The 22,698-nt window shown below is 37.2% G+C and overlaps 1 protein-coding gene across 1 annotated transcript; it reads right to left on the reverse strand.

Moving 5' to 3' along the window:
- Positions 1–5,498: 5,498 nt before the first annotated feature.
- Positions 5,499–7,422, reverse strand: LOC128657513 (tigger transposable element-derived protein 1-like). The gene has a single exon (XM_053711886.1). The coding sequence runs from the start codon at positions 7,420–7,422 to the stop codon at positions 5,653–5,655; it is 1,770 nt and encodes a 589-aa protein (XP_053567861.1). The 3' UTR covers positions 5,499–5,652.
- Positions 7,423–22,698: the final 15,276 nt, after the last annotated feature.

The raw sequence follows: 22,698 nt of genomic DNA on the forward strand, positions 1-22,698 counted from the left end.
TTGTTTTTTTCTATAATAAAAAGCTAAATATGTAGCTAAACTATTAAAAGTGTATATGCAAACTAAATACAATCATCAGAATGTTTATTAATGATTGCAGTAAAGTGTTTAGAACTTTAAATGTGTTAATTATAAAATTACTCAAAATAATATAAAAAAAGGAAATATTTAATTGCACAAATGTTATGAATTAAAATTACTTGTTAATTAAAAAAAAACACATTGAGATGCTTTAGTCATGGCACTCATCATCAATAGTGAATTAAAGGGACATAACTGTTCAAACTGAAATGCATAGCAATACATTTCAGATTTAAATAGTAACAATTTTGCATTACACTTTAATTAGTTAATTATCATTGCTTACGTGAAATCCTTTACTAGGCAGTTGTATTTATTCTTGAGAAAGCGCAACACACAAAAATGGGCACATGGAACATATGTTTTTATTGCATTCACTCAGAGAGATGTGATGGCTTGTTAAATTTAGGGTCTGCGTTGAATAGTGCCCCTCCAGGCTTTAAAGTGATGGTAAACCCAAACGTATTATAAACTCTAGGATTTACCATCACCAAAAATAAATATGAATTCCTCTCATCGTTTTGTAAAAAACAGCGTTACACTCACCGTAGCAGTTAGGAAAGCATATCGCTAACAGAGCGCCTCCAGCCGCCAACGGCACTGCGCTTTCTTCAATGAGGTGACGTTTCCACCTCTAGACCAATAGCTGTGCATGTCAGCTGACATCCTAGCATGGCTAGAGGTCTAAACGTCACCTCATTGGAGCAGAGCGATGTGCCGTGGATGGCCGGAGGCGCTCTGTTAGTGATATGCTTTCCTAACAGCTAGGGTGAGTGTAACGCTGTGTTTTACAAAATGATGAGAGAAACTCATGTTTATTTCTATTGATGGTAAATCCTAGCGTTTGTAATACGCCTGGATTTACCATCACTTTAAGTTTGACATGCCTAGTCTCCTACACCTTATAAAAAGGAGATTGTAAATTGATATAGAAACAATATTTTGTAGCGATTAAGTCAATTTTACATTTGTTAATTTCCCTATTAGTGACTCTGCATGTTAACAGTCTCCCCAGGGGACGCATGAGAATATCCAATCTTAAATACCTTTAAAGATCGTTTAATGATCTTGCCTGTTATAGGCCTGCTACAAAAATATGAGTATAATTTTTAAAAACCAAACTGCAAGATGCTCTAAATAGTCAACTGCCCCTTATTTAAAGGGATAGAATAAAACAGCAAAAACAAAAAACTTTATCAGGCACAGGAAAGAACACTATTTAAACATGTTAATAATATTTTTGCTAAAACCTCCCAAAAGCTGTTAGAACATTTATTTTTCTTAATGATATACTGTAAACTCAATAAAAATCAAATAAACATGTCCGCTCGCACTATGATAAATCTACCCCTAAGTGCTATTGCATTGTCTTTTTATCATGTATTTATTGATTATGCAAATCTGTTGTATTTACCGGTCCTTTAAAGAGTAAAAACTTTAGCATCTGTAAAATAAATTGACATTCGGGAGCTTGATACATATTCAGGATACCATACAGATATAAACCATAGAGAAACCTAAAAATAGTATATTGTGTGCATGAAACTAGAGGCCGATATAGAAACAATGTGTCTCAGCCTGACAGCTGAACGATACTGTAGGAAAAAAACACATTGTGGGGCTGGAGGCACCACCACAAGCTTGCAAAAACCCATTAAAAAGTGTTAATCAAAGCTTAACACTGCAGTTTCCCCTCCGTGCCTGCTTATTTTTAATTTCACATATTAGGCTGTAATTGTTAAATTCCATTATCTTCCAACGCTAGTAATTAATCTTTGTACATTTCTCAGAGGGAAGCTCTCTCTGGTGCCAATTAGAATGTTAAAAAAAAAAAAAAACATTGCAATTGTAGTACAGATACAGAGTTTCTTTAAACCTGAGATTTGTCCATCTTATACTGCTATTTAGTGTCATAATTTAAGGCTAAGTAACAAAGCAATTACAACTATTTCCTTATTACCTGACTTGCTTTGGAAATGAAACTTAGCGGTTGCCCTTTATCTCACTTCCATAAATGATATACATTAGACGTACTGATTTTGTTTTGCTAAAGTTCAAAGTAAACCTAAATCAGGCATTAGACTAAAGTATAAGCAAGTAGCTAACAACCAGGGACATTGTTAAGGGGACTTCTAAGTGTAAAGCCCACTAGTCTCCTTAGTGTTACTCCTGATACATTAGCAAGACAGAACAAGTTTCTGTTTCTTTTCACAAACAGCCTTTCTACTAGCCCATGATGTAGTTTACAAAACAGGTGATTTCACTTTGTGAGTAAAAATCCTTATAAACAATATCTCATCAGTACTATGAAGCAGAGGTCAGCAAACGTGGACCCCCAGATGTTTTGGAACTACATTCCCCATGATGTTCAGACAGCCTAAAGGGGGTGCATCATGGGAAATGTAGTTCCAAAACATCTGGGGGCCCGAGGTTGCTGACTCCTGCTTTAAATGGACATAAACCCACATTTTTCTTTCATGAATCAGATACAGAATATAATTTTAAACAAAGTTTCTAATTTACTTCTATTCTCAAATTTGCATTGTTTTCATGTTATTCTTTGTTTAAGAGATATCTAGAAAGGTAGTGTGCACATGTCTGGGGAACTACTTGACAGGAAATAGTGCTGCCATCTTGCTAATGTATAACATTGTTGCAAAACTGCTGCCTTATAGTGCTGCACACATGTGCACACTGCTGAACTTACCTTCCTGCTTTTCAACAAAGGATAACAAGAAAACAAAGAAAATTTGATAATAGAAGTAAATTGGAAAGTTGTTTAAAATGTATGCAACAGTAGACCCCCCCCCCCCCCAGCATAATGGCTGTCACCCCATGCAACCCCCAACCACGGCTTTCCACCACCCCTCTCCCTAGGCACTGCAGCATCTCCACTGGCCCCACCCAAAGCATGTCCAATGCTGCTCAGGACATACCCAGTATCACCTTCCCAGCGAAGCCCTGCCCTCAAATCACCAGTGGGCCTCCTGGAAGTGCCCTCATGAAGAAATTTCTTGGGATGCCACTGGCTGGGTGCAAGCACTTGAGTGCAATCACAAATACAAATAAATTAATAAAAAACACATATTTAAGTCTGATGTGTGTTTTTTATTAAGGGAATTAGGTTTTAACAAAGCAACTTTACAGATCTAGTCTACCAGCTAGCTGACAACAGAGAAAAAGCCTCTGCAATGTTTGAAAGCATTTACTTAATACCCATTACTTAACTACGTTCCACCCTCCCCCTTCACATACATGTTGGCCTTCCCTTATGTGAGCTCACTACAGTGCAAGTTAAGATAAAAAGTTTTACACAGCCCCACTCTCTAGTGTCCCCCGCTTCTTTCAGACACCTCCTTTGATCTACATTTATGTAAAGTGTTGTGCTGCTGTGTGGCAGTATAGCTATATTTTTACCTAGTAAGGTGCCAAAGGTAAAGCTACTGCAAAAGTCTGATTGGATCGCAACACGAGCGGTAGGAAATGCAGCACATCTGTTTTGTTCTGGTGCGGGGGAGTCTCACAATAGAATTGAAAAAGGGAAACAGACACACAAAATTGCAGTACAATAGTGTTTATCATGAACGTATTTCAATAACATAAATCAGGTATCAGCTTAGGCAGTGATTAAACTATAAATGCATTACTTATCATCAGGTTTCAAATAAGGCATTAATATCATTGTACAATGGTGCACAGGCAAAAATGGAAACAGACACACACAATTTCAGTATAATAACAGTGTTTATCATGAATGTATTTCAATAACATAAATCAGTTATCAGCTTGTAAAGCAAGGCAGTGATTAAACTATAAATGCTTTACTTATCTTTGGGTTTCAAATAAGACATTAATATCAGTGTACAATGGTGCACAGGCAGAAAATCACAGTCATCATTCAGTGGAACACATGATTAGTCAGGTGCTATATCTGATCAAAATAATCTCTCTTGGAATGTGCCATCCCAATCTTTCTCAATAAGAACATTGCTTGAGAATGGAACAGTAGAGTAAAATAGAAGTGTAACATTTCTTAAAGGGACAGTCAACACTAGAATTTTTGTTGTTTAAAAAGATAGATAATCCCTTTATTACCCATTCCCCAGTTTTGCAAAACCAACACTGTTATATTAATACACTTTTTACTTCTGTGACTAACTTGTATCTAAGCATCTTCTGACCGCCCCTAATCACATGACTTTTAGTTATTATCTATTGACTTGCATTTTAGCCAATTAGTGAAGTGTCTGCCACTAGCCACAAGCGTGATCACAATGCTATCTATATGGCCTACATGAACTTGTTCTCCCCTGCTGTGAAAAGTAAATAAAATAGAGGCAGCCTTCAAGGGCTTAGAAATTATCATATGTGCCTTCCTAGGTTTGCTTTCAACTAGAATACCAAGAGAACAAAGCAAAATTATTGATAAAAGTAAATTGGAAAGTTGTTTAAAATGACATGCCCTATTTGAAAAATGAAAGTTTTTTTTGGACTTGACTGTCCCTTTAAAGGCAATACTCTTAAAACCATATATATCTTTTTATGTGATATATATGTATATATGTACTATACTATATATGTATATATGTACTATACTATATATGTATGCATACTGTATGTATATATATATATATATATATATATATATATATATATATATATATATATATATATATGCTAGAAAAGCAAAATTTGAAATATAAACTGCTAATACATTAACAAAATTATTATTATTATTATTATTATTATTGAATTATTTGTGCATGTAATCATGAAAAGTGTCCAATCCATTACAACATATTTAAAAAAAAAAATCCAATCCATTACAACATCATTTTACAAATTGTGGACCTGTAGCCTTAAAATAGTAACTCAAGTGGATCCTTATACTTATAAGAGATATAATATATATAATAAGATATAGTGGAACACAAAAACATGGCTTGCCAGATGTGACCTCTAAGGGTTAGTTTGGGCAGCCCTGGTGTAGACCATATCCAGGTTTTATAATTTTTGTTTTCTAAAGGGACGCCTGGGGTGTAATTGCTCTTTTATTTGTATGCATGATTGATGGATATTTGGAATGGGAAGGGTTTTAGGCAGTGACTTTTTTAACTATTTTGTATGCTAATAAAATAGTTTTTTCATTATTTAGGTGTGCTGAGTAATATTGTGTGTATTTATGACAGTATTTGTGGCGATACTATACTCATGCACCCTCTCAATAAGAAGTCAGAATTTACTGATATAATTAAACTACAGGTATACCCCGCTCATACAGCGGGTTAGGGACCGGAGCCCCGCTGTAAAGTGAAAACCGACTTAAAGTGAGTCAATGCATTTTTTACTTGTTTTTCACTTGCCAGTGTGTTTACAAGCTTAAAAACATGTTTGAAATAACATATATAGGTGTGCAATAGTGCTAAGTTTAGTTTAATAACAACAAAAGACAGTACACTACTGTATTCAGTTATGCAGACAGTAGAAAGGGATACATATACTGTATACAGGTACTGTACAGTACAACATGTAGTACAATACAGTGGTATGTGCTTTATTGCTTATCTTTGCTTATGATTCATCATCTGAGTTTTCAATGCAAATCAGTTTTGAAGGTGGAGAACTTGACAAAGATTCATCAGGTCTTGATGTTGAAGGTGATGATGATGGCTGTGGGACTTTATTAAAATATGATAGCAAAGAAGTTTGCTTCATGGACTGACGCTTCCTTTCTCGAAGTATTTCTTTATAACATGCAATTCCATTTGACACAATTTTATTAACTGAAGAACTTCTTTCAAAATTGCCATCAATCTGCTCCAAACCTGCCAAACCCGTTTCAATTAAATTGACATATTCCTCTAATTCTTTTGTTGGCATTTCCCTAATGCAAACTGGGTCTTCATCAGTAGAACCATCAGTTTCAAGAAACAGTCTTCTTTGCTCTTCAATCATAATCAAATCTTCATCTGTCAATGGCTGGTCATGAGATGCAAGCAATTCTGTAACATCTTCAGGCTCCACTTCTAGTTCCAGTTGTCTAGCCATGTCCACAACGCTAGCATTGACTTCCTCTACCGAAGTCTCAAGGCCGGGAACATCATCCATAAAGGTGGGGATTAGCTTTTTCCACACACGTCTCAATGCTGATTCTGAAACTTCATTCCAGGAATCTCTAATTGCTTTAATAGCATCTAGAATTGTAAATCCTTTCCAGAAGGCTTTTAATTTGTTCTGTGTAGCACCATCAGATGCATCGCTATCTAAGGCAGTTATAGCAGCAGTAAATGTCTTCTTCAAATAATATGCTTTGAAGGTTGCAATCACTCCCTGATCCATAGGCTGAAGAATAGATGTGGTGTTTGCAGGCAAGAAAACAACTTGAATCTCATTGTACATTTCCATTAATGCTCGTGGGTGAGAAGGTGCATTGTCAGTAAGCATTAACATTTTAAAAGGAATTTTTTTTTCCTTGCAGTAGGCTTCAACTGTGGGTTTAAAATAATCTGTAAACCATGTTGTAAATAGACTTGCAGTCATCCAGGCTTTAGTGTTTGATTTGTAGTAAACAGGCAGGCTAGATTTAGCATAGTTTTTCAGAGCCCTGGGATTCTCAGAATGGTAGATCATCATAGGCTTCAGCTTCAAATCACCAGCTGCATTAGCACCTAAAAGCAGTGTTAGTCGATCCTTTGCAGCTTTGAATCCTGGCATTAACTTTTCCTCCTTTGCAATGAATGTCCTAGATGGCATTTTTTTCCAGAAAAGGCCTGTTTCATCAACATTAAATATTTGCTGTGTGGTGTAACCACCATCTTCTATAATTTTAGCCAGCTCTTCTGGAAAAGCCTCTGCAGATTCAACATCTGCACTAGCTGCTTCCCCTTGCACTTTAATGTTGTGCAGATGACTTCTTTCCTTAAACCTGTTAAACCAACCTCTGCTAGCTTCAAAATTTTCATCTTTAGCACTCTCACCTCTATCAGTCTTCATTGCATTAAACAAGGATAGTGCCTTGCTTTGAATAATGGCTTGGCTTAAAGGAACTTTGTGGCTGGTTTGATCTTCTATCCAAACCACTAGCAGCTTCTCCATTTCAGCAATAAGGTTGTCTCTCTTGCGAATCACTTTTGTGTGCACTGGAGTAGCCCTTTTTACTTCTTTTAAGTATTTTTCTTTAGCGTTCACCACTGTGCTAACTGTTGTGCGAGCCAAACCTAACTTGCGGCCTATATCTGAGATGGACATGCCTTGCTCACTCATCTTTATCATTTCCAACTTTTGATTCAATGTAAGAGGCTTACGGATCCTCTTTTTTTCATCACCTGGAGCCAGGGCCATTGTAGAAATGTAGAAATAAAATAAAGACTAAAATACAAAACAGAGATGATACTGGGAGTGAATTTTTAAATTACTGTATGAAAAAAAAACATGAAAAAAAAAGATTGTCTGCTCCTATTGCAATGATTGGTTTTACCTTTGTGCTTACCTTGAATAGTACAGGTAATAATCTCATATGCCTCCTTCATCTCATACAGTCTATACAGTACCATACCATAACCTAATGTACAGTACTCTACTGTACCTGTACTGTATGACAGATCCTTATTTTATGTGGAGATCTCAAACCATGCCAAACAATACTGTACAGTACTAAAGTAGGTTATGTTTTATGGTATGGTACTGTATATGAGATGGAGGCATATGAAATGCTTACCTGTACTATTCAAGGTAAGCACAAAGGTATTATGACAATAATACTGTATACAGCATATACTGGTACTTGTACTGTACCTTTATTGGCCAAAAAATACTGCTTATGAAGAACTAGACTTGTGTGTACGGTACAATTACTGTATGGATTTAACAAATAATCCTGTACAGTACTGTACCTTTAATTGTACAAAAAATACTGTAATGCTTATGAAGACTGGTATACTGTACTGGACTTACCAAATTACAGTATCTGGTACAGTACAATACTGTACTGCACAGTTTTAGCAACCCTAAAGTCTTCCCAACGTACTCTGTAAAACCGCATGCAATTTTTCTCCTTACTCCTTGTCTAAGTCCTGAGCTGTGCCACGCTGAGAAACTACTTCCGGGTTTGCGGCGGCGACGTATTAGCGAAACGACGTAAAGCAAATCGACGTAAAGCGGCGTATACCTGTATTTATTTATTACATTATATTTTGAAGTGGTGCTGTTACTATATATTTTTTATATATTGCAATATATTTTGAGTTCAGCCCAGTGGGCGTAGCTTGTGTGCATTATTAAAAACCTGAAATGACTGCTAGATTTAGGACCTCAAATACTGGTATAGGCACCATGGAAATAGAGTTTCTACTTATCTTATCTAATAGATGTAAGAAACGGCTAGATTACGAGTTTTGAGGTAAGGTAAAAAAGCAGCGTTAACAGGTCCTAACACTGCTTTTTTACGCCCGCTGGTATTACAAGTCTTGCAGGTATAGGTGTACCACACACTTTTTTGGCCTTACCACAAACCTACTTATGTAAATTTCGTAAAGCTTTTTTTCTATGGGACTTCCATAGCGCTGGTATTACGAGTTTGTCCTGGGAGGCCAAAAAGTGAGCGGTACAGCCTATACCGACAAGATTCCTAACGCATTTTAAAGTCAGTAGTTATGAGTTTGACACTACAACGCTGTATCATAAAACTCATAACTAAAGTGCTAAAAAGTACACTAACACCCATAAACTACCTATTAACCCCTAAACCAAGGCCCTCCCACATCGCAAACACTATAATAAAAATGTAACCCCTAATCTGCCACTCCGGACATCTCCGCCATTATAATAAACATATTAACCCCTAAACCGCCACACTCCCGCCTCGCAAACACTAGTTAAATATTATTAACCCCTAATCTGCCTCCCCCAACATCGCCACCACCTACATTATACTTATTAACCCCTAATATTCCGCTCCGGACATCGCCGCCACCTACATTATATTTATTAACCCCTAATCTGCTGCCCCCAAGATCGCCGCCACTATTCTAAATGTATTAACTCTTTAAACCTAAGTCTAACCCTAACACCACCTAACTTAAATATAATTTAAATAAATCTAAATACAAATTACTATCATTCCCTAAATTATTCCTATTTAAAACTAAATACTTACCTATAAAATAAACCCTAAGCTAGCTACAATATAACTAATAGTTGCATTGTAGCTAGCTTAGGGTTTATTTTTATTTTACAGGCAAGTTTGTATTTATTTTAACTAGGCAGAATAGTTACTAAATAGTTATTAACTATTTAATAACTACCTAGCTAAAATAAATACAAATTGACCTGTAAAATAAAACCTAACCTAAGTTACAATAACACCTAACCTAATCCTACAATTAAATAAATTCCCTACATTAAATACAATTAACTAAACTCAATAAAATTAGCTAAATTACCAAAAAAACAAACACTAAATTACAGAAAATAAAAAACTAATTACAAGATCTTTAAACTAATTACACCTAATCTAATAACCCTATCAAAATAAAAAAAGCCCCCCCAAAATAAAAAAAACCCCTATCCTAAACTACCAATAGCCCTTAAAAGGGCCTTTTGTGGGGCATTGCCCCAAAGAAATCAGCTCTTTTACCTGTAAAAAAAAATACAAACAACCCCCCCAACAGTAAAACCCACTACTCACACAACCAACCCCCCCCCCAAATAAAAACCTAACTAAAAAAATGTAAGTTCCCCATTGCCCTGAAAAGGGCATTTGGATGGGCATTGCCCTTAAAAGGGTATTTAGCTCTATTGCTGCCCAAAGCCCTAACCTAAAAATAAAATCCTCTTAATACACCCTTAAAAAATCCTAACACTAACCCCCGAAGATTCACTTACCGTGAGAAGTCTTCATCCAAGCGGCAAGATGTCCTCAACGAAGCCGGCAGAAGGGGTCCTCCAGACGGGCAGAAGTGGTCCTCCAGACGGGCAGAAGTGTTTATCCAGACGGCATCTTCTATCTTCATCCTTCTGACGCGGAGCGGCTCCATCTTCAAGACATCCGGCGCGGAGCATCCTCTTCAATCGATGGCTTCTTCGGAATGAATGTTTCTGTAAGTGACGTCATCCAAAATGGCGTCCCTTAGATTCCGATTGGCTGATAGAATTCTATCAGCCAATCGGAATTAAGGTAGAAAAAATCCTATTGGCTGATGCAATCAGCCAATAGGATTGAGCTGGCATTCTATTGGCTGTTCCAATCAGCCAATTGCATCAGCCAATAGGATTTTTTCTACCTTAATTCCGATTGGCTGTTAGAATTCTATCAGCCAATCGGAATCTAAGGGACGCCATCTTGGATGACATCACTTAAAGGTACATTCATTCCGAAGAAGCCGTTGATTGAAGAGGATGCTCCACGCCGGATGTCTTGAAGATGGAGCCGCTCCGCGTCGGAAGGATGAAGATAGAAGATGCCATCTGGGTGAAAACTTCTGCCCATCTGGAGGACCACTTCTGCCCGTCTGGAGGACCACTTCTGCCAGCTTCGTTGAGGACATCTTGCCGCTTGGATGAAGACTTCTCCCGGTAAGTGAATCTTCGGGGGTTAGTGTTAGGATTTTTTTAAGGGTGTATTGGGTGGGTTTTATTTTTAGGTTAGGGCTTTGGGCAGCAATAGAGCTAAATGCCATTTTAAGGGCAATGCCCATCCAAATGCCCTATTCAGGACAATGGGGAGCTTAGGTTTTTTTAGTTAGGCTTTTATTTGGGGGGTTGGTTGTTTGGGTGGTGGGTTTTATTGTTGGGGGGTATTTGTATTTTTTATTTACAGGTAAAAGAGCTGATTTCTTTGGGGCAATGCCCCGCAAAAGGCCCTTTTAAGGGCTATTGATAGTTTAGTTTAGGCTAGGGGGTTTTATTATTTTGGGGGGGCTTTTTTATTTTTATAGGGCTCTTAGATTAGGTGTAATTAGTTTAAATATCTTGTAATTTGTTTTTTATTTTCTGTAATTTAGTGTTTTTTTTTTGTAATTTAGCTAATTGTATTTAATGTATTTAATTGTAGTGTAGTGTTAGGTGTTAGTGTAACTTAGGTTAGGTTTTATTTTACAGGTAAATTTGTATTTATTTTAGCTAGGTAGTTAGTAAATAGTTAATAACTATTTAGTAACTATTCTACCTAGTTAAAATAAATACAAACTTGCCTGTGAAATAAAAATAAACCCTAAGCTAGATACAATGTAACTATTAGTTATATTGTAGCTAGCTTAGGGTTTATTTTATAGGTAAGTATTTAATTTTAAATAGGAATAATTTAGTTAATGATAGGAATTTTATTTAGATTTATTTAAATTATATTTAAGTTAGGGGGTGTTAGGGTTAGATTTAGGGTTAGGGGTTAATAAATTTAGTATAGTGGCGGCGACGTTGGGGACAGCAGATTAGGGGTTAATAACATTATGTAGGTGTCGGCGATGTTGTGGGCAGCAGATTAGGGGTTAATAAGTATAATGTAGGTGTCGGCGATGTTGGGGGCAGCAGATTAGGGTTTAATAAATATAATGTAGGTGGCGGCGATGTTAGGTGCGGCAGATTAGGGGTTAATAAGTATAATGCAGGTGTCGGCAATGTCGGGGCGGCAGATTAGGGGTTAATAAGTGTAAGATCAGGGGTGTTTAGACTCGGGGTTCATGTTAGGGTGTTAGGTATAAACATAAAATGTGTTTCCCCATAGGAATCAATGGGGCTGCGTTACTGAGATTTACGTTGCTTTTTGGCATGTGTGTGACTTTTATCTCAGTCGGCTCTCCCCATTGATGTCTATGGTGAAATCGTGCACGAGCACGTACAACCAGCTCACTGCTGACTTAAGCAGCGCTGGTATTGGAGTGCGGTATGGAGCACAATTTTGCTCTACGCTCACTTCTTGCCTTTTAACGCCGGGTTTGTAAAAACCTGTAATGCCAGCGCTGCAGGTAAGTGAGCGGTGAGAAGAAACTGCACGTTAGCACCACACCCCTCATAACGCAAGACTCGTAATCTAGCCGAAAGTCTTTTTAGTTTTGTTTTTTCATTTTTTTAATTTAGTCTATCCCAGGAGTGCCATTCTCTGGGGGTTTTGTTTGTATTTGTGGTTAACTCCTAGTGAAGCACCAAGTCTGGGTCACTCTGGGCAGCAACTTGTTTCTAGAGATGTGCTCTCAGGTTGTTCTGAATTGTATTGGCCACCAGTATTGAGTGCAGTCTATATCATTGATTTGTATGTATTTTGTAACAGAGCTACAATTTAGCTTTCACACCACTAAATATGTTATTTCAAGGATTAGGAAAGACCAGATGGACCAAAGCACTGGAGATTTAATGGAGATGTGTTTTGGTCTTATAATTTCTTGGCTAGTAAGGAAATAATGCAATGTAATCTTTTTAGTATTTCTTACAGTCGTACTGCGACTGTTGGCTAATATCTTTGGCATAAATTAAGACACATAGTAGATTGATTTTCTGAGACGTATGTATAAATACACACACACAAACATACATATCTATTTAAGTTCACATTCATAAAAGCACTCTCTGGACTTTAGTCATCAAAAACAAATGATACAGTTTATTTGTACTTTATGGCAGCAGTTTTGCAAAATTGTCATGAATTTGCTAGACCACTAGATGGCAGCACTAATTCCTGGCATGTAGTGCTCCACACACTTACCTAGGTATCTCTTCAGCACAGAATATCATGGGAATGAAGCAAATGTGATAATAGAAGTAATTTGGAAACTTTTTTTAAAAATGGTATGCTCTGTCTAAATTACAAAAGAAAATATTGCGGTTTCATATTCTTTTTAATAATTATATATATATAGTCATGGCCAAAAATATTGACACCCCTGCATTTCTGTCAGATAATGCACCACTTCGCCCAGAAAATTGTTGCAATTACAAATGTTTAGACATTCTCATGTTTATTTATTTTGTTTGTATTGGTATGACACAAAAAAGTGGAGAAAAAAAGCGCCAAATCTCACACAAAACTCCAAAAATGGACTGGGCAAAATTATTGGCGCCTTCTCAATTAACAGGTGCTGACAATATAGAAATCACACCGACAACCAGTTAAAAATGTGAAAAATGTACACAACCTTTCTGTTGTGTGTCTCTGTGTGCCTCACTGAGAATGGAGAAGAGAAAGAGCAGCAAAGAATTGTCTGAGGATTTGAGAACAAAAATTGTGGACAATCTCAAGCGAAGGAACCAAGGAAGTCCAATTCCCATTGGTCCACATCCGGAATGTAAATAGGGGAAATCATACAATGACAGTGTTCTGCTCAAGTCCATCTCCAGAGATCTTATTGTTCCTGTGTCCACTGTGCGCAACATTGTCAAGAAGTTTACAGCCCATGGCACTGTAGCTAATCTCTCTGGACGTGGACGAAAGAGAAAAATTGATCAAAGATTTACCACGAAGGATTGTTTGAATGGTGGATAAAGAACCTCAATCAACTTGCAGACAAATTCAAGCTGACCTTCAGGCATAGGGTACAAATGTGTCAGTTTACACTTTACGTCGCCATTTGAATCAAAAGGGACGCTATGGTAGGAGACCGAGGAGGACCCCACTGCTGACACAGAAACATAAAAAAGCCAGATATGAGTTTGCAAAAACTTACCTGAGGAATCCAAAAATCCTTTTGGGAGAATGTGCTGTGGAAAGACAAAACAAAATTACAGCTTTTTGGTAAAGCCCATCATTCTACTGTTTTCAGAAAAAGAAATGAGTCTTTTAAAGAAAATAATACAGTCCCTACAGTCAAACATGGTGGAGGTTCACTGATGTTTTGGGGTTGCTTTGCTGCTTCAGGCACTGAATGTCTTGACTGTGTGCATGGCATTATAAAATCTGAAGACTACCAAAGAATTCTGTGGCGCAATGTAGGGCCCAGTTTCAGAAAGTTGGGTCTCCGTCAGAGGTCATGGGTCTTACAGCAGGACAATGACCTGTGAAGAGATCTCAAAACAGCAGTTGGGAAAAGGAACTCTTCCAATCTGAGAGACCTGGAGCAGTTGGTAAAAGAAGAGTGGTCCAAAATTCCAGTAGAGAGGTGTGAGAAAATGATTGATGGTTACAGGAAGCGATTGATTTGAGTTATTTTTCCAAGGGGTGGGCTACCAAATAATATATGGAGGGTGCTAGTAATTTGGTCCAGGCCATTTTTGGAGTTTTGCATGAAATGTGTCAGATTTGGCTTTTTTTTCTCCACTTTTTTGTGTTATACCAATACAAACAGAATAAATAAACATGAAAATGTCTTAACATTTGTAATTGCAACAATTTTCTTGGTGAAGTGGTGCATTATCTGACAAAGATTACAATTGGAGCGCTAAATTATTGCGCTCCCGCAAAACGGGCAAATTTGGCCGTGTACGGGAGCGCAATACGTAACCAGCCATAAGAAGTGGCTGGTTATTGCTATCGTAACCTCGGGGCTAGTGCTGCACTAGGCAGTTTTGGGGCTTTAAAGTTGGTGGAAGTGGGGTGTTCACAATGTAAAGGCACTTTTAAGTGTTGTTTTTTCCCTGTCTATGGGAACTATATGTTCTCATAGACCTCAATGTAAATATATATGTATATACACATATTAACACGTAAATATATATGTATATATTCCTATACTGTATATTTATAAGTGCTGCCCATCGCTCCTTACCCCTGCACTGGGGGAGGTTCTGATGCAATCTGTGATGGCATCAGAGCGAGGCTCCCATAGGAGCGTTTCGAAGTACGCTCTCATGAGCACAATGCGATTTACTTGTAATACCAGCACACATTATTGCACAGCGCACTTTGGTATTACAAAGTGGAGCGCTAATTATCACTTTGCATATAGCGATATTTATCGTGCGCTGGTATTACAAAGTGGAGCGCTAATTATCACTTGCATATAGTGATATTTATCGTGCGCTGATATTACAAAGTGGAGCGCTAATTATCACTTGCATATAGCGATATTTATCGTGCGCTGGTATTGCAAAGTGAGTGCTAATTATCACTTGCATGCAAGCGATATTTAGCACTCCACTTGTAATCTGGCCCATAATTAGAAAGAAATGTGTGTTTAATTGTTTAATAATAAAATTCTCTAACATATTAGAGCGTTTTAGTGTTACAATAGAATGCCTAGTTTTACATTTGGAAGGAGAGACTTTAGGAAATATTTGTACAGAATAAACTTGTTGCGTGTACATTATCCCAGGGGGAAATTATATGGTGCAACAATGCAGGGTTTATAAATACAATACACACATACTTTCTGATGGCAATTTTCATTTTATTGTTTGCCTGTTTTTACTGCTCCCAAAAGACTTGCAGTCCTACACTGCTATTATCCGCAGGACTCAGTTTAAGCTATTTTGTGTGTTTGTAGAGGTTGGATATAAGCTGAAAATTATAACAAGAAAACATGTTTAGCAAAGAAGCAAATCCAACACAGGTCTTCATTCCAATCCATTAGATATTGCAGAGTCTGCTTGTCTGATATTTTTGTTTCCTTTTTTATGACTCCTTAAAATGGGATTAATCACATAATTAAAGGGACATGAAAAACAAAATGTATTTTTTAATGATTAAAATATAGCATACAATTTTATATGTTTTCATTTTACTTCTACTTTCAAATTTGCTTAGTTCTCTTGATATTCCCTGTTGAAATGTAGATATGTAGGCTCAGTAGCAAGCATGTCTGGACCATTATATGGCAGCAGTTTAGAACAATGTTATACATTTAAAAAACACTTAATGACAGTAGTGTTTGCTGCCATGCAGTACTCCAGACGTACCTAGGTATGCTCTTCAATAAAGAAATTTGATAACAGAAATAAATTGGAAACTTTTTTCTTAATTGTATGCTCTGTTTCAATCACAAAAGAAAATTTTTGGGTTACATGTCCCATTCAATTCTTTAGAACAGCAGTGCACTACTAGGAAATAGGTGAACAAATCTAGTAAACAAATAACAAGAGGCATATATATGAGGCATGTAGCCCCCAACCACCAGTGCGTGGCCATCTTTATGAAGGCTTCCACAAGCATTGTGCATGCACAGGTAAAATTGGATGCCGTGCATGGGTAATACTAGCGGCGGCCTTAACAAAGATGGCAGCCTCACATGTGCAGTGCTGTTATTTCACTGCCAATGACCATCTTAGTTAAGGTTGACCGGTATTTATAATAGGCAGAGACAGGTGGCCCTCTATGAAGGGCACCTGTAGGTACATGCCCATTGCCTACTCTGTCTTCTGAATCTTGCCCTGGAACCGACTATTTGGCTGGACCCCTGAATGTTTTATTAAAAGCCTTGGTGTGCCACTTTTGCTGTCTAGTAGAAATAAAACAGTTTGGGCCAGATTACAAGTGGAGCATTAATTAATGCTCCCGCGTGAGCTAGAAGTTACCTTTTTGTATGCGTCGGGTTGTGCTTGTATTATGAGTTGAAAGTAAACTGTTTTTGCTCGCACGCTAACCTGATGAGCAAAAAAAAACGAATTTACAATATTGTGCACAAGATAACCTATTCCCCCAAAGAAGTCAATGGAGCAAAAGAAACCCCCCCCTACTTGCACTCAAACCCGATCACATATTCTCATGTGTGCTAACCCGACATGAAAATATGAATATTTCAAATTCCAATGTTCTTTACATGGAAAATTATGTTCTATTTATTCATAAATACATATATCTACATATACAGTATCTGATGGCATTTTGGTACAATATATATCAATACCTATATATATATCTATGTATCTATGTATCTATCTATCTATCAATCTATATATATATATATATATATGGTATATAGGAATATCTATTTATAAGTACTTACAACATATTCTGCTATGTGCAGAACATTGAAATTGGAAATATTTATAGTAAATATTTATTTATTAAGAATAAATATAGCATAAATATGTTTTTTTTTTTTTCATCTACTTAACTGCAAAGGGCTCCAATGCACTTATATATATATATGTCTTATGTGTGTACATATGTATTTATGTGTTTATATGTGTATATACAGGGAGTGCAGAATTATTAGGCAAGTTGTATTTTTGAGGATTAATTTTATTATTGAACAACAACCATGTTCTCAATGAACCCAAAAAACTCATTAATATCAAAGCTGAATAGTTTTGGAAGTAGTTTTTAGTTTGTTTTTAGCTATTTTAGGGGGATATCTGTGTGTGCAGGTGACTATTACTGTGCATAATTATTAGGCAACTTAACAAAAAACAATTATATACCCATTTCAATTATTTATTTTTACCAGTGAAACCAATATAACATCTCAACATTCACAAATATACATTTCTGACATTCAAAAACAAAACAAAAACAAATCAGTGACCAATATAGCCACCTTTCTTTGCAAGGACACTCAAAAGCCTGCCATCCATAGATTCTGTCAGTGTTTTGATCTGTTCACCATCAACATTGCGTGCAGCAGCAACCACAGCCTCCCAGACACTGTTCAGAGAGGTGTACTGTTTTCCCTCCTTGTAAATCTCACATTTGATGATGGACCACAGGTTCTCAATGGGGTTCAGATCAGGTGAACAAGGAGGCCATGTCATTAGATTTTCTTCTTTTATACCCTTTCTTGCCAGCCACGCTGTGGAGTACTTGGACGCGTGTGATGGAGCATTGTCCTGCATGAAAATCATGTTTTTCTTGAAGGATGCAGACTTCTTCCTGTACCACTGCTTGAAGAAGGTGTCTTCCAGAAACTGGCAGTAGGACTGGGAGTTGAGCTTGACTCTATCCTCAACCCGAAAAGGCCCCACAAGCTCATCTTTGATGATACCAGCCCAAACCAGTACTCCACCTCCACCTTGCTGGCGTCTGAGTCAGACTGGACCTCTCTGCCCTTTACCAATCCAGCCACGGGCCCATCCATCTGGCCCATCAAGACTCACTCTCATTTCATCAGTCCATAAAACCTTAGAAAAATCAGTCTTGAGATATTTCTTGGCCCAGTCTTGACGTTTCAGCTTGTGTGTCTTGTTCAGTGGTGGTCGTCTTTCAGCCTTTCTTACCTTGGCCATGTCTCTGAGTATTGCACACCTTGTGCTTTTGGGCACTCCAGTGATGTTGCAGCTCTGAAATATGGCCAAACTGGTGGCAAGTGGCATCTTGGCAGCTGCACGCTTGACTTTTCTCAGTTCATGGGCAGTTATTTTGCGCCTTGGTTTTTCCACACGCTTCTTGCGACCCTGTTGACTATTTTGAATGAAACGCTTGATTGTTCGATGATCACGCTTCAGAAGCTTTGCAATTTTAAGAGTGCTGCATCCCTCTGCAAGATATCTCACTATTTTTGACTTTTCTGAGCCTGTCAAGTCCTTCTTTTGACCCATTTTGCCAAAGGAAAGGAAGTTGCCTAATAATTATGCACACCTGATATAGGGTGTTGATGTCATTAGACCACACCCCTTCTCATTACAGAGATGCACATCACCTAATATGCTTAATTGGTAGTAGGCTTTCGAGCCTATACAGCTTGGAGTAAGACAACATGCATAAAGAGGATGATGTGGTCAAAATACTCATTTGCCTAATAATTCTGCACTCCCTGTATGTCTGTAAATACATATATACACATATTAATATATAAATTGATATGCACACACATAAATATATATTTATACATACATATACATCTTTAGACATGTATATGTCTGTATATCAATGTTAAAGCCCTTTGCCTGCCCTTTTTTTCTCTAACACCTGTGGACCTCATAAGTTTGAGCCCTTATAATATTTTTGTGCAATTTTTTTTTTATTAGCGTTTACTTTTAACTTGTAATACGAGCGATAAACCTAACGCCCAAACACTCACGATAAACCCCTTATCACCTGTGCGCAAACGTTTCCGCACCACTCGTAATCTGGCCATTTTATTTTAGCATATAGGATCAATCATGTGCATTACATGATTGCTGCATGCTAAAATAAAATGTTTTATTTATATTAAAGGCAAAATTTACTATCCTTGCAGGAGGACATGTTCGCAAGTAGTGAACCTCTCTGCCTGCAATTGCCACTTGCAATCTTCCATCAGACAGTGAAATTTAACATTGCAAAAGAGGATTCTTGTGCAATGTCTCCCCAAGCTCCGGTGCAAACAATTGTGCTAGAGCAAGGAATGTCAATCACCTGGAACGAGTGAGTGTTGGGGTGATTGATCTTGCCCCCTTTGAGGTGGTGGAGAGGAAAAACAAGTGGTTTCTGCTTCTTAAATATGTGGCAGCAGGCTCACTTATGCAAACTTGCTCCACATAGCTGAAAAAGCTGCGAATGCAGCTTAATAAATCTAGCCCTAGTTGCATGTTGGATTGGAGGAATATTACACACTCCTCACTGTGCATGGGAAAGGAGTGAGAATGGGAAGAGTAGAGTCAGAGCACCGTGTGAACTCTTTTTTTTTAGTCTCAGAAGCATTATGAAGGACTGTAGCAGGGCAGGGACTGTTTAATACTGCTTCATTTATTGCTGCTATAATTAGTTAACCTAGTGGCCTTTATCATATAAGATGTCTTATATGCTTTTCACATTTTAAATAGTATATATTGTTTTAGTGTCTATTAAAAACAATGGGTGTTGTCTCATTTTCTCTCTCTCCCTATCTCTTTCCCTCTTTCTCCCTCTATCTCCGTCTCTCTCCTCATCTCCCACTTACTCTCTCTCCCTCTTTCTCTCTTGCCATTTGAACTTTGTTCATTGCTCCAGCTTTGCAGTATCTCTTGTTTCAGTTACCCTGTTTGTCATTTACTTGACTGAGCTTATGCAACCAAAATGCTCCAGCCTTGCAGTAACTCTTGTTCTATCTACCCAGTTTTGTATTTATTGGACTGACTTTATATAATCAGATTGCTGCTTCAAATGCATCACGTGCTAATAACCAGGCACCAGCTGATGTGCCTTCTATTGCTATAGGTATGCAGTGCCCACCATGAAAAGAGGATGATGTATGTTTTCGAAATAATTGCACAAAAGCCCTTACATTTTATATGCTATATTAGTTTTTCTATGTCAATTTTTTATAACACATTACTAGTAGGAATTTGCTGGTATTAAGGGACGTAAAGCCCAAAATATTGATTTCATGATTCAGATAAAATTTACAATTTTAAACTACTTTCCAATTTAATTCTATTATCACATTTTCTTTGTTTTCTTGATAACCTTTGTTGAAAAGCAGGAAGGTCAGTTAAGGAGTCTGCACATCTCTGCAGCACTATATGACAGAAGTTTTGTTACAATGTTATAAACTAGGGGCACAATTTATCAAGCCCTCCGTCTCTCTGCGACTGCAGGTTCTTACAAGAGATTGACTGATTCCTAGCCTCTTCTCCACCTCTTAGGTGGAGAATTTAAATCTCCCCCGTCCCGTCCAACAGGAGACATTGACAGCTCCTACACGCGCATGATTGACTGTGCACACGCAGGGGGCGGTGTTGCACAAGAGCTCAAAATAGCGCTTTTGTGTAATGCTGAATTCCGCCAATGGAAGCAGTCACTTGAGACCTAGATGGCAGCACTATTTCCTGTCATGTAGTGCTCCAGATGTGCAAGCTATTTACAAAAAGTACCCCAATTGTCCCCAAATTAAAGTATATTGTAACGTTTTTATTAAAAAAGTAGCATTTTTTTAAATAAAAAATAACTGCTCAAAGTTTTTAGGGTTTACATTTTGGTGGTTGTGGGGTGTGTGGGGAAACAAAATGGCACTGAAAAGAGTCTTTACATAGCGGCCTATTGGGAATTGTGTGTTCCCTGTAAATATATATGAATATTCTTATATACATGTATATATGTGTGTTAATATGTGTATATGCACATATAAACACATGAATATATATGTATGTATTCATATACATATATATTTACACTTTGCTGCCCATTGGAAGCGTGCTCTATTGAGTGCAAAGCTTCCATGCAATGTGAATGCCAGCTTGTGTTTGCATTGCGGGCCACTTGAAATACCAGCGCACAATTACGTGCGCTAGAATTACGAGTGGAGAGTAAATATTGCACTTGCGAATAAGCAATTTTACACTCCACTTGTAATCTGGCCCTTTATTTAGTATGATATGCGTCCACTCTATCAAATGCCTTCTCTGCATCAAGGGAAAGAAGCAGAGAAGGCACTTTATTGACTGATGCATAATTTATTAAGTTAATAGTTATGCGAATATTGTCTGGAGCTTCTCTATTTCTAACAAAGCCTATTTGATCGGAGTGGATAAGCTTCACAAAGAGCGTATTTAATCTGTTTGCTAAAATTTTAGTAAATAATTTAATGTCCTGGTTTATGAGGGATATGGGCCCATCGTTCTGATAATATTGCTTGTTCTTACCCGGCTTTGGAATGACAGAAATTCTTGCCAGTAGCATTTAGTTTGGTATTGCATTTCCTTGCAAGATAAAATTAAAAATGTTAACCAATTGTGGGGCTGGGCGTCTTTTAAATATTTATAAAACACTCCAGAGTAACCATCTGGTCCTGGAGCCTTACTAATCTTAATATCTTGTATTGCCAATTGGACTTCTTGTAGCGTTATCGGGGCATTTAGATCCTCAACTTCTTCTGGGGACAGTGTAGGTAATTTACTATTGCCAAGAAACTTATCAAGTTCCTACAGTTTATCTTCAACTGGGGTCGGGTTAGGTAAATTATATAGTTTTTGGTAATAGTCAGCAAACACATTTGCTATATATTTTGGGTCATTGCTCCCCTTTCCAGTGTTTTTTTGTATTTGTGGAACTGAATTGATTCTAGTAATATCAATTAACTAATTTGCTAGCATTTTATCAGGCTTATTGGCCTATTTTAAATATTGGGTATCTATCAATTTTATGGACCTGGCTGCTTCCTCATTTAGTAACTTATCTTATTGTATCTTTTTTGATTTAAGGGATTTAACTATTGCTCTGTGAGGATTAGGTATAGATTGAGTTTGTAAACTAGCTATCTCTGCAAGTAATGTGTCTATTGCAGCCTTTCTAAGTTTATTTTGTTTACTAGATTTTCACATAAGCTTTAAGTGCTCCCCATGTATGGAAATGTTTTTTTGTTGATCCTTCTTTAATCTCAATGAAGTTTTTGACATTGCTCGGCAGTGCAATGATCATCCGGTATTTTTTCCAACAGGTTAATTGTTTACTAATTTTAGAGAGAAAGGAGAATTGGTTATCATTTGGTGCGTACATATTCCCAATTATTTTAGGGGTGTTATGTATAAAATCCCTAATTATAAGGTTTTTATCGCTTATCACTTCTTCTTCCTTAAAATTTAAAGAAGTGTGAAGTAAAATAGATACTCTACAATGTTTCCTGGTACGAGTAGCATGATATTGTATTGAGTAAGTTTTATCCCAGTATATAGGAGTACAAATTGTGGTAAAATGGGTTTCTTGTAATAGCACAATATGTGCTTTTTGGGCTTTATAGTCTGATAATGCTTCCCCCCCGCTTAATATTAGAATGGAATCATCTTACATTATGGAATATTACTTTGATGTTTATTGGAGGTGTTAAAGAAAAGTAAATGTATCCTACTTATTTTGTGACTATC

This window comes from Bombina bombina, chromosome 1 (assembly GCF_027579735.1).
Source record: "Bombina bombina isolate aBomBom1 chromosome 1, aBomBom1.pri, whole genome shotgun sequence".
NCBI lineage: Eukaryota > Metazoa > Chordata > Amphibia > Anura > Bombinatoridae > Bombina > Bombina bombina.